The following is a 13,551-nucleotide window of genomic DNA, read 5'->3' on the forward strand; positions in this document are numbered from 1 at the left end:
GCTGCCCTGACCGTGAACATTAACACCTGCAACTGGTGCCCTTCGTGGAACGCTGGCCTCGTGCCCCATCTCTGCCCAGAGCTTTCAAATGGTTCCTCAGCACACTGAGGGACAGGCTGCATTTTTGCAGGCAGTGTTATTGTTTGCATTTTATGGATGAAGAGGCTCAGAGAGGGCACTTAGCTCATTTACTGAAGGTCAGCTCAGGTCTGAGCTGGATCAGACCCAGACCTGTTTGGGCCCAAAGGCTGTGCAGACTCTGAAGTCCTTACCCATGCACAATGGCACAAAACCAGAGCCAGATGGTTTCTGTCTCCTTCAGCTTTACTGCCAGTTCAAGACACAGGGACTGTGCACAGGAATCCCTGAGACCTGGAAGGTCTCCGACGTGTGCTTTTCACGAAAGCAATCTGGACACATCCTCCTGGATGACCGTCTCCCTCCCTCCCTGACAGCCACAGATGGAACCACACATCTAGGCTAGCGCTGACAGACCCAAGGACAAAGTGAGTCAGCCAGGCTTTGAATGGAACAATGGTGACCCTTTAAATTCTCTCCATCCATGACCTGACTGACCCCTTAGCAAACCTACCAACTTGAAAATGCTGTAGCATATCATTTTTTTCCATAAAATGCTTTAAATTCTGTCTAAAACTGCTAATAAACCTTCTCTTTTTTGGTCATGGGGTTTCGCCTTGATGTCCAGGCTGACCTCCATTTTGACCTCTGTCTCAGCCTCCCAGGAGCTGTGTTTACAGGCGCACGCGGCCACCCCAGCTCCTGATGTAGGGCTCCAGTGTAGAGGCCACTCCCTGAAACCTCCTCTTCCTCATGCCGGCACCAGCAGTTGGAGGCCATCATTGTAGCCTTCTGAACAACCACTTTCTCCTTGTGGAGGCGAAAGACGACCATGGGGTGTGGGGACTGGGCCTCCAGCCCTGCTCAGACTCCTCCCTGCATGGGGCTTCCTGTCTGGCTCACACTCCCACAGGAGCAGTCTTGCCAACATCACGTGACATCTTCCGGGTTGTTGTTGCTCAGGGCGGGTAGCTAAGGTTGGCTCTGTCTTGCCTGAGGCCCCAGCAGAGTTGGAAATCTGACTTCTGTTCCAGAGTGCTTCTCCCCCCCCCCCCACCCCCATGTCTACTCAGGGCTGCAGGAGTCAGGAGTGCAGATTTATGGGAAAGGAAGTTTAGGCTGAGAAGCTTTGGAGCTGCATCCATGTTGAGCTGTCCTGGTAGAAATGCTTGTGGGGTTGCACACACACACACACGTCTCATGGCACTCTCCAAAGTCATCTACAGATGCCCTAGAAGGGTTTTAATAGCAGTGTCTGAGTCACGTGGCCCCTGCAATTATGGTAGCATTAAGAGATTGGATGGAGGTTGGTCTTGTATTTCTACCTTCTTTTTTTTTTTTTTTTTTTTTTTTTTCTTTTTTGGTACCAAGGATTGAACCTGGGGCATTTAACCAGTAAGCCACATTCCCACCCCACCCCCACCTCCTTTTTAACATGTTTTATTTAGAGACAGACTCTTGCTGAATTGCTTAGGGCCTCACTAAGTTGCTGAGGCTGGCTTTGAACTCACAATCCTCCTGCCTCAGTCTCCTGGATCGCCAGGATTTTTCTTCCTTGTGAACTCCAGTGGTGCTGGGCAATCTGGAGGTGTGATTTTCTCTTCTGCTGGCCATAAACTCAGGATGCTGGAGGATGTGATAGAGTTATTCTGACTATGATACATAAACAGCTGTGGGGGGAAGAAATCTTGCAGTCTAACAAACCAAATAATAATGGACTGTGAGATTGTAAATGGAAAGGAGACGGATACATGAGGGAATATACAAAACTTCCTCACGGGTTGGAATGTATTAGATTCACTGTGGGCTAGTATAAAATAGTAGGGCACATTAAATTTTATGGTAAAGTTAAAGTTATATATTCCATTTTATCCTTACATGTGCTAAATGTAGCAATATTATCTTCTTTTGTCTAGGACCAAGGGACAACCACTGCAGTCCTAACAATCCAATTGCCCTTCGGAATCTCCAATCAGATGTTCTAGAGAGGAAACCGGACTTCCCCAAGGTAACACGCGTTGGTGACTGGAGCTGTCAGCCAAGCACACTTGACCATGAAACGTGATCACTGGCCTCCTGGAGACGTGTCTGCATTTTAGTTTTGTTTAATCTAAACTTGAATTAATGCAGCACAGTAGTTAACCACCAAAGACTGAGAATTGCTACATGAGTGTGGACACTGTGTATTTAATAATCCTTTATAATCTTCACCAACAACTTTTAAGTTGGTGGTATCATAGAAGAATATGGTGATTGACCTCAATTTTAAAGCAAAATTAGTGTGTTAAAGAGAGAGAGAGAGTGTATGTGTGTGTTGGGATATTATTCTGTCTACCATTTTTTTTTGAGATCAGGAAGAGATGCTTTGAAATCTAACAGGCTAGTATAGGTTGTTTCAACTACAGAACGTGTCAGTGGTGTGAAGCAGGAAAGAAAATTCGGGGTCATATTTAGACAACAAAACATTTCAGATTCCAAAGAACAAAGAGCTCTGCACACAGTGGTTAATATTGTCACCTTATCACATGCCACACCATCTAATCAACTGACTCACTTAATCCCTCTGCCAACACTGGGAGGCAGACAGTGTTGTACCCATTTTGCAGATGAGAAAACAAAGCTTCACCATTTAACTTGTCCCAAATCTTGTTCTCCTAAGCTGTCTGGCTCCGGGCTCCTGTTCTTAACTTGCTCTGCAGGATTGTCACATAGGAAGGCTTGTTCCTGTTAACAGAACATAAAAGTATGCATGGTCTCACCTTAGAGACCTGTCCCAGGTGTTACAGTTTACAAGACATCTGCTGTCTGTCACAAATCAATACTCTGTTGCCAACTTTTGTAATTCTAAGAGAAAAAGAATCATAAAATCATCCTATGATCGCAGATTCAACTATTAAACATATTTGTTAAAATGGTTTTTTTTTTCCCCAAAATACTCGGCTCAAATATCACTTTGATTTAGCTCTGCATTTAATAAAGCTCAACATGTCCCTCAGGGACCACGGGCCCCAAATCCCACAATATGGAAAAAGGATGCTACTTGGGTCATGATATTCAGTCATGGACATGAACGTCTTCCTGCAGGAAGCGCTGAGCTCACCGTCTCAGAATGTAAACATGCCACTGCCATCGACTTGTTTCCGGGGAACAGGAGCAGGATCCCCGACTGAGAAAGGAAAATGAGGAGGAGGAGCAGCAGATCCTTGAGAGCCTGGCTGGGAAGAGATGCCGGGAGGGGCGGGATCGAGGGTGGGCAGGGGCACTGCTGAGATGGATGTTTGCTCTTTTATTAAAAGAAAGATGCCGGCTGATCATCTTTCCCACCTGCCTTTCACATCGGGCTGGCAGATTTTAGTATTTTCTTGTTGGTGTCAAAATGAATCAGCTTCTGGTCATTAATGATGATGTAGCTCTTTGGAGCCATGGGGCTGGATCCCTGGAGCACACACTTGAACCAGCACAGGGCCATCCATGACCCAGCTGGGTCCCGGAAACCATGCCTTCTAAACGCCTACCCTGGAAGGACCTGGATCATCTAATTTGATGGGTAGTGTGACTTTCAAGTTTCCCTCCTAACTTTGAGCCTTTAAAGCTTATGCCTGTGCATGTCTGAAGGCGGCTGTGGGATGATAGAACACGCCAGCAGATGCCCTGCCTGGGCAAGTGCCATCAGTCTCTGCCTCTCTCCAGAGCCTGTGCAAGATTGATGGCTTTCCCTTCCACAATGCATCAGAGCCACGGCAATGATAGGAAGGCACCTCTTCTGCCAAGTGCTTATTTAAAAGGAGTGAAATATGGAGACCAGTCGTCTTCTAAAAATTTTTTAACTTTTCCTGGTAATAAAATGACAACTCTGCAAACTTAGGAAAATACAGACATACATAAATAAGGAAATATATGTGTGTATGACATTTCCTTATTTTCCCCATGTTTGTTTTGACAAAAGTCTGAGACTATAATGTATATCGATTTCCATAGCTGTCTTTTATTGCAAAACAATTTTCCATGGCATTTAAATTATTGATAATTTTTATTTTTAATTGATGCTAGCTGTAAGTTGCAGTTGTGGGTACCAGGATTTACCTTTTAAGAGGCATTTTTCTTGATGCTTTCCAGGACCTGTGATGTGGAGGGAATGGGGAGTTTTTGTTTAACACATACAAGTTTTAATTTTATAAGATAAAAAGATTTCTGGAGATGAGTGTAGTGATGGCTGTCACCAAAATAAATGAACACTTAAACATGGTTAAGATGGAAAATTGTATTTGTACCACAGTGAAAATATTGGCGGGGGGAATTCTCACCAGCTTTCCATTGCTGTCTATCATGCAGTTTTTAGTCTGTAGTAACTGCATGGAAAGACGATGTTCACCATGAGGAGTGAGGAGAGCTTGGATTTTTCCATTCATCTCAAAGTTGTGTTTCCCCATTGCTTCTTACCAGAGTGGACACACTCATCTGAAATGCTCTTACATTCTGGATGAAATGCTGCTAGGTTGCTGAATTACCTAGTATGATTCTAGGTTCACCCTGCAGGGCCAAGCCAGTTTGCAGCAGGTGTGGGGGTAACTGCTGCAGAGTACCTGTGGGGAGATGTATCCAGAGAATCTGTATGGGAAAGACATTGTAGGTTGCAGAGCAGCAGTGGAAAAGGAAAGAATTGTATCATGGAGAAAAATACAGATTTCAAAGGTACAGATCGGATTAGATGCTTATCTTTTGGAGAAATAAATTGCTACAGGAATAGAGGCATCCTCACTCCAGTGCCTCAGGATCTGATTTCTCTGATCACCCACCTCTTATCTCTTTCTTATTTCAATTTATGAAATGTTGCCCTTCTTAGTAATATGCCTTATGGCATAAATATAAAGTTAAAAGCGGTCAATAAAAAGCATAAAACTATAAAAGCAGTTACCAGCTCTACAAAATCATGTTTGAGACATTAAAAAAATCAATACTTAAAACAGCATCTATGAGAAAGAAAATGTAGAGCTGTGTTGGTCAGTGATGGTCATGCAATGGATGGTTTGCTGAGGAAGCAAGACATTAAACCCGACTATTCATCTGACCTGTCTCCAACCTTGAATGTGCTACTTTAAATATGAGATGATTTTCTTCGTCCTTTCAAATCAAACCTTACATCAGTTAACTTTATTCTAGATGAAAGAAATCTCTCTACAAAGCCACGTTTAGTTAACCCAATCTAAAAAGCAGATGGAGTGTCACCCTGAAATAGCTTGATTTGGGAAGGTGCTTGCTATAAAAGATGGGACTACTTTTTAAATTTGCCTAGTTTTCAAAGTAGCAGGTGACTTAGGAACATCAACCACTCTTTCTCGTCTCTTTAATTTCCCAGACTCAAAATGATGTGTTATATTCTATGATGGGCTGAATCGGACCCCTCCTCCCAGTTCTCCTGGTCCTAACCCCCAGCACCTCAGAAAGTGATTGTGTTTGGTGATTGGAGTTTTTGAAGGGATAATTAAGTTAAAATGAGGCCATTTGGATGGGCCTGAACCCAATATGACTGATGGTCCTTAAAGAAAAGAGCCAGGGTATAGCTCAGTGGTAGATCACTTGCCTAACCTGTGCAAGGACCTGGGTTCAATTCTTGGTATTGTCGAGAGATAGATAGATAGATAGATAGATAGATAGATAGATAGATAGATAGAGGAAGAATAGGATCCAAGTACAGGGGGAAGATGGCATGAGGCACTGGGAGGGGACAGCATCTGCAAGCCAAAGAGACAGGCCTCGGAAGAGCCCTGCAGGCACCTCGGTGTTGGACTCCCAGTCTCCAGACTGTGAGACAATAAATTGCTGCCATTTAGACCACAAGACTGGGGGTGTTGCTATAGCACCCCTAGCAAACCAATAAAAGTTTTAGGTGGTTGGATATTATCTTTGATTATTTAATGCATCTCAACAAGAAAATAGGAATGTGATGACTAAGAGTTATAAGAGGAGCATATATATTTAAGAGCAAAGAGTCCAAGGTTTCCTTTTTAATCTCTCTCAATTTATTTTCTGGGGCTCTTGTCAAACATAAGTGAAGTCTAAATCCTGGAAATACTCTGCCCTGATATTTGATCTCTTGTTCCATGTCACCTCCAGGCTGTTAACTCCATGAGACCAGGAGTGCCAGCAGGGCCCAGCATGGCACCTGGCATGTAGTAGGTGCTATAAGTATTTTTCAGAGGAGTAATAAACAAATGGACTAACCATGACTATACGCTATGGATAACAGATTTGGCACCTAAAAGCAGACTAACTCAACATTCCCAGTAATAACATTTCCATGTATTGGATATGTGCTGAAGTAGTGCCATTTGTGCAATTCAGATGAACCCCAGCGTACCCATCGCGCCCCTCTCTGGGATACAGCATAGTTTAGCGGAGCTGCCACCTCCCTCCGCTAGGTTTGCTTAGATCAGCCACTGGCTTCTGCTGAGTCATGGGAAAGGAAATTCCCTGGGTTGTAAGAGGCACTTCCTTTCTACCTGGGGTCTTTTCTGCTATCCACACCTTCCCTGTGAGAAGAGAGGGCAAATAGTTTTGTTGTTTTTTTTCCTTTGAAATCGGGCTGTCATCAGTGTCACCCTGACATAGTGAAGGATTTTAGAGCTTCAGAAATTGGTTCAAATTCACACTGTTCATTATGGCTTTCACCTCTTTCTTTTGATAGAGTAAAAATCACAGTCACATTTGCCAGGTCCCAGGGAATGAAATGTGGCTCACTCCTGATTCAGTCCTCCCGGGTCCTTCCAGGGTAACCCTCAGGCCTGAGCTTCAGGCAGCCCCAGGGAAGCCTTCAGCAGTGCACCCCTGGGGAGCTCTCTGACTCAGCCCAAGAGTGGGGACAGGCTGGCATCAACAGTCAGGGTCTTTTCTGTCCTGGCTCCAAGCTGAGATGACATCTGCTCATCCTTAGCAACACACCTTGATATGGGAGGAGACTGCAGTGCAGGGAGGGCTCTGTCCACAGGCGTTGCACTGTGCGCCCCCACCCCCACCTCTAGAGCTGTGGAAAGCAAGGTAGTCCGTCTGAGGGCCCTTGGCTCTGGCTGGGTGACAGGTGGCCTAAGTAATTTCAGCCTCTTTTCCCCAGATTCACGTGGAAGAACCACCTGAGAACTGATAAGAATACACATTACATTACGGCCCTTATCCTTATAGGCCCTGATTCAACCTAAGCTAGGGAGGTTGGCACCCCCAAATCTGCAGCCCCCTCCCAAGGTGTTTTATTATGCAGGTAATCACTGGTGTAAACTTTGGGAAACTTAAGATCAATGCTGCAGTTTCTAAGATCAGTATTTGCTTTTTTCTCTAAAGACCAATGTCAAAGGAGTTCCCACTGGGTATGATTATACACTTCGTGGGGTGCACAGGAACAATTATTATCAGAGCTAAATTTAACTAAAATGGGAGGGACTGTGTACTGTCAAGTCAGCCCAGGTGCGCTTCAGTTTTCTGTATGTAAACCACGGCCCCAGGAAAGGTGCTCTGGAGAGGGGGGTGGGAGTGCTGCAGAATCAGAAGCTGGAATCATGCTGAGGGCTTAAAGAATCACTGATTCTTGCTCTTCTCCTAAAGCTCCCTCTCTCAGGGACTCTACTGTACTTGGGGATGAGGCTAGCCACTGGGGTCTTGCAATGTGGTTTCAGAAGTGCTGGGGAGGGGCCCTACCCACAATGGCTCCCAGGAGCCAGGCCTTAGAGACCCCCTCAAGGGACCCACAAGGTGCAGCCTTGAAGCAGGGAGTAGCAGTGAGACTCAAAGAGAGAGTTAGATATCCTCCTTCTTGTCTTAGAGCCAGAGATATTTTTTATTTTTGAAATAATGAAGATTCTAAATGACTTTTCTGTCTATTCTTTATTTGCCCATTTCCTGTCTTTTGAATTTGCAACTTCTCACACATCTTTAAAAATGTAAGTGTTCATAAGGTGGTCGAGACGCCATGAAGAGCAAGCTGATGACTGTCTTCCCTTACCCCTGGGGTTGCCAAGATCACACATGAGGGACCTCTGGTAGATGTGTGGACACGCAGGATCCAATGTCCAACTAGAGGAGAACTGTCAATTATTTGAGAAAATTAATCCTGCCCTGAACAAAACTGCTCTCCTGATGACTTACCACATCCTGGGCAAAGAGGTCCCCTCCTCTCACCAGAAGCGGGTCCTTCCTCTCCAAAAAGTGATCTCTTGACATGATTAGCAGCCTCATCGCTCACTCTGTGCTCCCCAGATTACTCTACATAAGAATCTTCAAGACTTGGGTTACGATGAAGATGCCTGGGCTCCGCCCACAACCCCAAAATCAGAATCTCTGAGCTGGGGAACCTGCAATTATAAATAAGACTGCTGGTGATTCTCATTCATGTTAGAATCTTGAGAACTGGTGCTTTATGTACTAAGCACCACAGTTATGCCTTCAGGCTCCAAGGCTAAAAAGATTCTCTACAAGCAGTGGGAACTTAGTAGTTACCAGTAGTTCTGGCCTCATGCAGTTTCTTTCAAGGGTTCATTTTAAGCACATGTAACAATGTCAAGTTGCTCAGGACTCTGTGTGCATTCACTAAATGCTAGGGTATGGTCAGACTGCCATGCCATTTTATGCAGTGCTTTATAAATAAACATGATAGAAACCAAATGAGGACAGAAGAGATGATTCTTCCTGGTCTCAGCCTGCTTAGGTGCTTTGTTAAAAATCATGGCATGCATACGCGCGCGCACACACACAAAATCATAGCACCTAGTTTTGTACACACCAGTGACTTATTGTTAGGACTTCCAATATGTGCTGAGTAGAAAGCATGAAATGCCGTGATCATTTTAAAACAGTGGACAAAAACCCATGCTTACGTTGAAATGCAAAACGTCAGTAAACAGAGAGCCAGTGAGTAGAGGTCTGAGGCAGGAGCTCGCAGAGGGAAACCCGGACCTCCAAAGCCCACACTGGAACCCAGCTTTACAAGGAAGTCACTCCTAGGAAAACCTATCATTGGGGCAGGTGCACCTGGGGACTGGCACATGTCCTTGGAGTAGCTCTCCTCTCTCCGATAAGTGAAATCACCTGATTATCACAGTGTTGGTCTGGGCAATTGTCAGAGCTTGGTCATTTGCTTTCCATCTTCTGTGTGCATTCAGGCACCTGTGATTCCAAGCAGCAGGGAGAGATTAGTGAATTACTGAATTACTGAATTTGTGTCTAAACCAGCAAAGGTAGAGGACAGTGCGAGAGATGGCGGTGGGCAGGAGCTCCCTGTAACCTCTCTTGCAGTTTCCATGCCTCAGTGCTGACCCATCACCCTCAAAACCTGCACCCCAAGCCCCACACAGCCCAACTCCAGAATTTGGTCTTCCCTCCTCACTGAGTCTGTTAACTCCTATCTGGGGATTCTTGGGTCTGGTAGAGTTGACTCTCAAAATCTCACCATCTCCACTGACAGAGTTCACGCTTAAATAAACTAAGACTCGACACCCCACTGAGAAAACCAAGCCACATCAGGCTAGCATTGGCAGAATATGTAGCTTTTTCATAAACAGATCTGGGTTTCCCACCCTCCCAAGCGCTCAGACAGGGCACAGTGTGCAGTGAGATTCTGTGGCCCTGGGAGTCCTGTCTGAATTACAATGAGCTACTTGAATAATCGGGATCTTCTTCTGTTTGCAGGAGGCTCTGGCAACGCAAAACTCAAAAATGATTTCATCCATAGTAATTTCGCAGCTGATTGATGAGAATAAACCAAGAGAACCCGGGGCCGCCTTACCCCTGCCATGTGCGATCGCTCAACCTCGAGCATGTCCCACCAAGCCAGCGTCCACGAACCGCAGCAGAGTCAGCATCCACAGGGCCTTGGCGTTACTGCCCGGCAAGCTGGGGGTCCATAGACGGTCACACGAGCGAGGATCGGAAGCTGAACTGTTGCCCGCTGCCGACCGAGGCCTCCGCAAGGGGTTCGCATCCATCACCATCACCGCCCGGCGTGTTCGCCCAGCAGCCAGTGCCCTGGTGTGGGGCACTGTTGGGGAGTCGCCGTGTCACAGGTGCAGGGCCGAGGACGCTCTGCTCGGGGTCCCATCGGCTGGTGCCCAGCCACATCAGCACCACGGACCTTTTGACTGCACAGAGTGCCCCAGAAACGGCTCGCTGATGAGGCTGAAGGTTCCCGAGGCCCGTGCTGGGCTGTGTGCGGGAAACGAGTACTGGGTCACCCACGTAGACCACAAAGAGAGAGGGTTTTCTGCAGACCCTCCGCCATCGGGAAAGACCCCGCTGGCATTCAGTTCCTGTGTCCACCTCCAGATGTCTCGGCAGTGTCAGAATTCCATCTACTACTTGGACAAGTCTCTGTCTGTCCCTGTTGAGCAACCTCAAATTGCAAGCCCCAAAGTGCACAGATCCGTCCTGTCACTCAACCTCAGTTGTAGTTCCCACGGGTTAACAGCAGATGGAGTAGACGGCCCAGCTAAGGGAGAGCCAATGAGCAGCAGCCTGAGGCAGGAGCTCGCAGAGGGAAACCTGGACCTCCAAAGCCCACACTGGAGCCCAGCTTTACAAGAAAGTCACTCCAAGGAAAACCTATCGTTGGGGCGGGTGCACCTGGGGACTGGCACATGTCCTTGGAGTAGCTCTCCTCTCTCCAAAAATATAGAACTTGCAGATGTTGGGACTAACCTGGACACTGTGAGAAAAGGGAAAGAGGACCACACGGATCCTTGCACCAGCAGTCACGCGGAGCAACTGGCCATTCACATTCCTGGCTGGAGTTACAAGGCAGGTGAGTGGTGCTGCCCTCTGCAGGAGAGCCTGGGGTATGAACGCCCTGCCTCGGGGATATTAAGTGAGCTGCTTCTACATCACTTAGTCTCAGAGGTGTTTTGCAGTAGGATTGGCTTTGACCCCTCTGCACCAAGGTGGCAACTGATACAGCTCATCTTTGACATCTAAGAGGATAGGTTTTTTATTTTAGATGAGACTTTGGTAGATATGAGACACCTCTCCTCAAATTCTTGTTGCTAACAATAGTGCCAGGATACATGCAAAGAATAGGGAGCGGCCCCCAAAGGAAGCTAATTCAGACCATGCCTGCTCCACCTTCCAAAGTAAGGAGAAAAGAATAAAATACCATCCACACCCAGATGTTTTATTCTCTGGAGTTAAACACCTGCATATTTGGGAGTGTCTAGAATTCTGCACATTTTACTGTTCCATTACATAGTTGATATTTATGAATTAACTTCATAAATATCATAAAAACCCAGACCACAAAGCCCCATGATGGAGTGTGTGTGTGTGTGTGGGGGGGGTAACTATGGGACATTTTCTAAATGAGGAAGCCAGGGAATCTCCTTACCAAACAGCAGCAAAAGCAATTTCAGTCCCAGGTGCATCTTCTGGGGTAACTTGGCTGGATTCATTGCTGTTTCCAAGGCCAGGCAGGATGCTTGAGGTGGACTTCCCTGAGACCCTTCCCCTTTCTTTGGGAGATCAAGGGAAGAAGCAAGTCTATTTTGAAGGAAATTGGCCAGATTTCTTTCTCTCTGTATGCAAACTTCTGATTTTCAGCTTTACTTCTTAAGAGAGAGAGACTGGTTTATGAATTAGTGATTTTCCACTTGGGGAACTATTTAAAGATAGTAATAGTAAAATTAAAAAAGGCAGCATATGCATAATAATTTTACGGTGCAAATTTTGTCCATTAAAGCTTTATTAATTAATAAAAAAATGACTGTAAAACATTTAGAACTATAATGTGTGTATAAATGTTAAATGATGTAATTAATTTTAACAAGTGTGTATATATTGAATGCTCAGAGATTTTTTTAAAGCAATTTTGACATGGCTTTCAGATCGATTAAACCGTTGAAATGCCTCTGAGTCTTACAGACTTACTGCAAGAAGGAGAACGTATGCCGCCGTCCATGTTCCAAAGATAAACCCACTTTAGTATTTAAAGAAATTGCTCGTGCTAAGCACTTCATCTTCCTTATTGATGAAGATACCAGAAATAGACAACCTGCACTGTCACGTGCTGCCCCGGTGGAAGCACATCCTTGTCTCGGTAGTGTGTCTCATGATGGGAAATAATAATTTAGATTTATAGCACTTTTCACCAAAGGATCTTTAAAAATAACCAGAGCCAGATCTCCAGCATTCATCTCAGGGCAGAGGAGCGAGAGCAGAGACAATCCCCCACTTATTTCTGGCTTTGGTGCAGAGGTTTTGATCGTGACTTTGTGAAATGGTTGGTTCTCCAGGGGGTTTTCTTAGCAAATCGTGTGAGTTAACTCTGTTTCCCATGGACCGACATCTCTCAGAATAACTGCATATCCTGAAGATTCACTTCTGGGGACTCTTGAATGGCTCTAAATTGTGTGGCCTCATTCTGCCATGTAAGGAAAGATTCACAGAGGCCAGGGGAGCTGTGGGTTCCTTCTTTGAGAGTTGTCAGTCTCCCGTTTCCTGGCTCAGTGGGCTGGACCAGCAGTACTTACTCCCTGGGTAACAAGAGCAGGAGGTGGGCTGTGTGTTCTTGAAGATCTTCAAGCTTAAAGAATTTTTGCTCTATTTGCTGGAGGTGGCAACTCTGAGGGGAAGAGACCCCATGTGCCTCCGGGCCCCTCCTTCATAATGTCCAAAGCTACAGAGTCTTGGGGCCCACCACTGGGACATGTGCCCCCAACACCTAACAAAAGTGTGCACACACACATAGGCACCCTTGAGTTTGAGAATGTTCTCACTCAGAAACTTATTTTCTCAGAGGACAAAAAAGAACTTGGTCCACACTGTAGAATTCTTGACTCTGAAGACCACCGTCTATCCCGGCCTGACCTACACAGTGTTTCCAAGGCGAGTGTGCTGACATTAAGTCTTAAAGCTTTTTAGCCTTGATGCAAGTGCTTTCGGACCCTGGCCAAGCTCATTAAAGCTCAGAGGAACTATTTGTATTTTCCTTCCTGAAACCAGAATTTCATCCAAGGCATCCTTGATGGCCTCTCGTGGTGACACATGCTATTAGCCATCTTCGTACTTCATAGTCACTGAATCTGATTCCTTTTATCTGAAGGATTGAAAACACCTCCTGAGCAGGGCCTTTTCTCGGCCCTGGTAACTGGCGTTCAGTTGCTTCATAGGTACCACCTGGGAGATTCTACCAACAGGCTGGGCAATTTTATTTCTCATCGTCATGGCACTGGGCAGAAAGTCTTGCAGAGTGTGTCTTGATGAGTCTCCCAGAAGACTACCATGATTAGGGGAACTGAGACACTCCCCCAAGGCTTTGTGCCATGCAGACAGCCCTGTGGTTCCACTAGACACCTGGGGACCATTCTCTTCTGGCCCTGAGGTTTAGGAATTAGTTCTCTCTGCTCATCCCCTAGGTGCTGTGAGCATCCTGCTGGCACATGGAGGTGGGCCTTGTGCAATCTCTGCCTTGATAGTAAGGGAACATCTTATCATCATTATTGTCAC

At 45.9% G+C, this 13,551-nt stretch overlaps 1 protein-coding gene across 2 annotated transcripts in view; it reads left to right on the forward strand.

Moving 5' to 3' along the window:
- C4H10orf90 (chromosome 4 C10orf90 homolog) overlaps nt 1–13,551 on the forward strand; it is a 183,930-nt gene that overhangs the window by 115,650 nt on the left and 54,729 nt on the right. For both annotated transcript variants that reach the window (XM_027930287.2, XM_027930288.2), the window contains exons 3-4: nt 1,995–2,086; nt 9,751–10,858. In XM_027930287.2, coding sequence (XP_027786088.2) covers nt 1,995–2,086; nt 9,751–10,858 — 1,200 coding nt within the window. The remainder of the gene's footprint in view (nt 1–1,994; nt 2,087–9,750; nt 10,859–13,551) is intronic.

This window comes from Marmota flaviventris, chromosome 4, assembly GCF_047511675.1.
Source record: "Marmota flaviventris isolate mMarFla1 chromosome 4, mMarFla1.hap1, whole genome shotgun sequence".
In the NCBI taxonomy this organism is placed as follows: domain Eukaryota; kingdom Metazoa; phylum Chordata; class Mammalia; order Rodentia; family Sciuridae; genus Marmota; species Marmota flaviventris.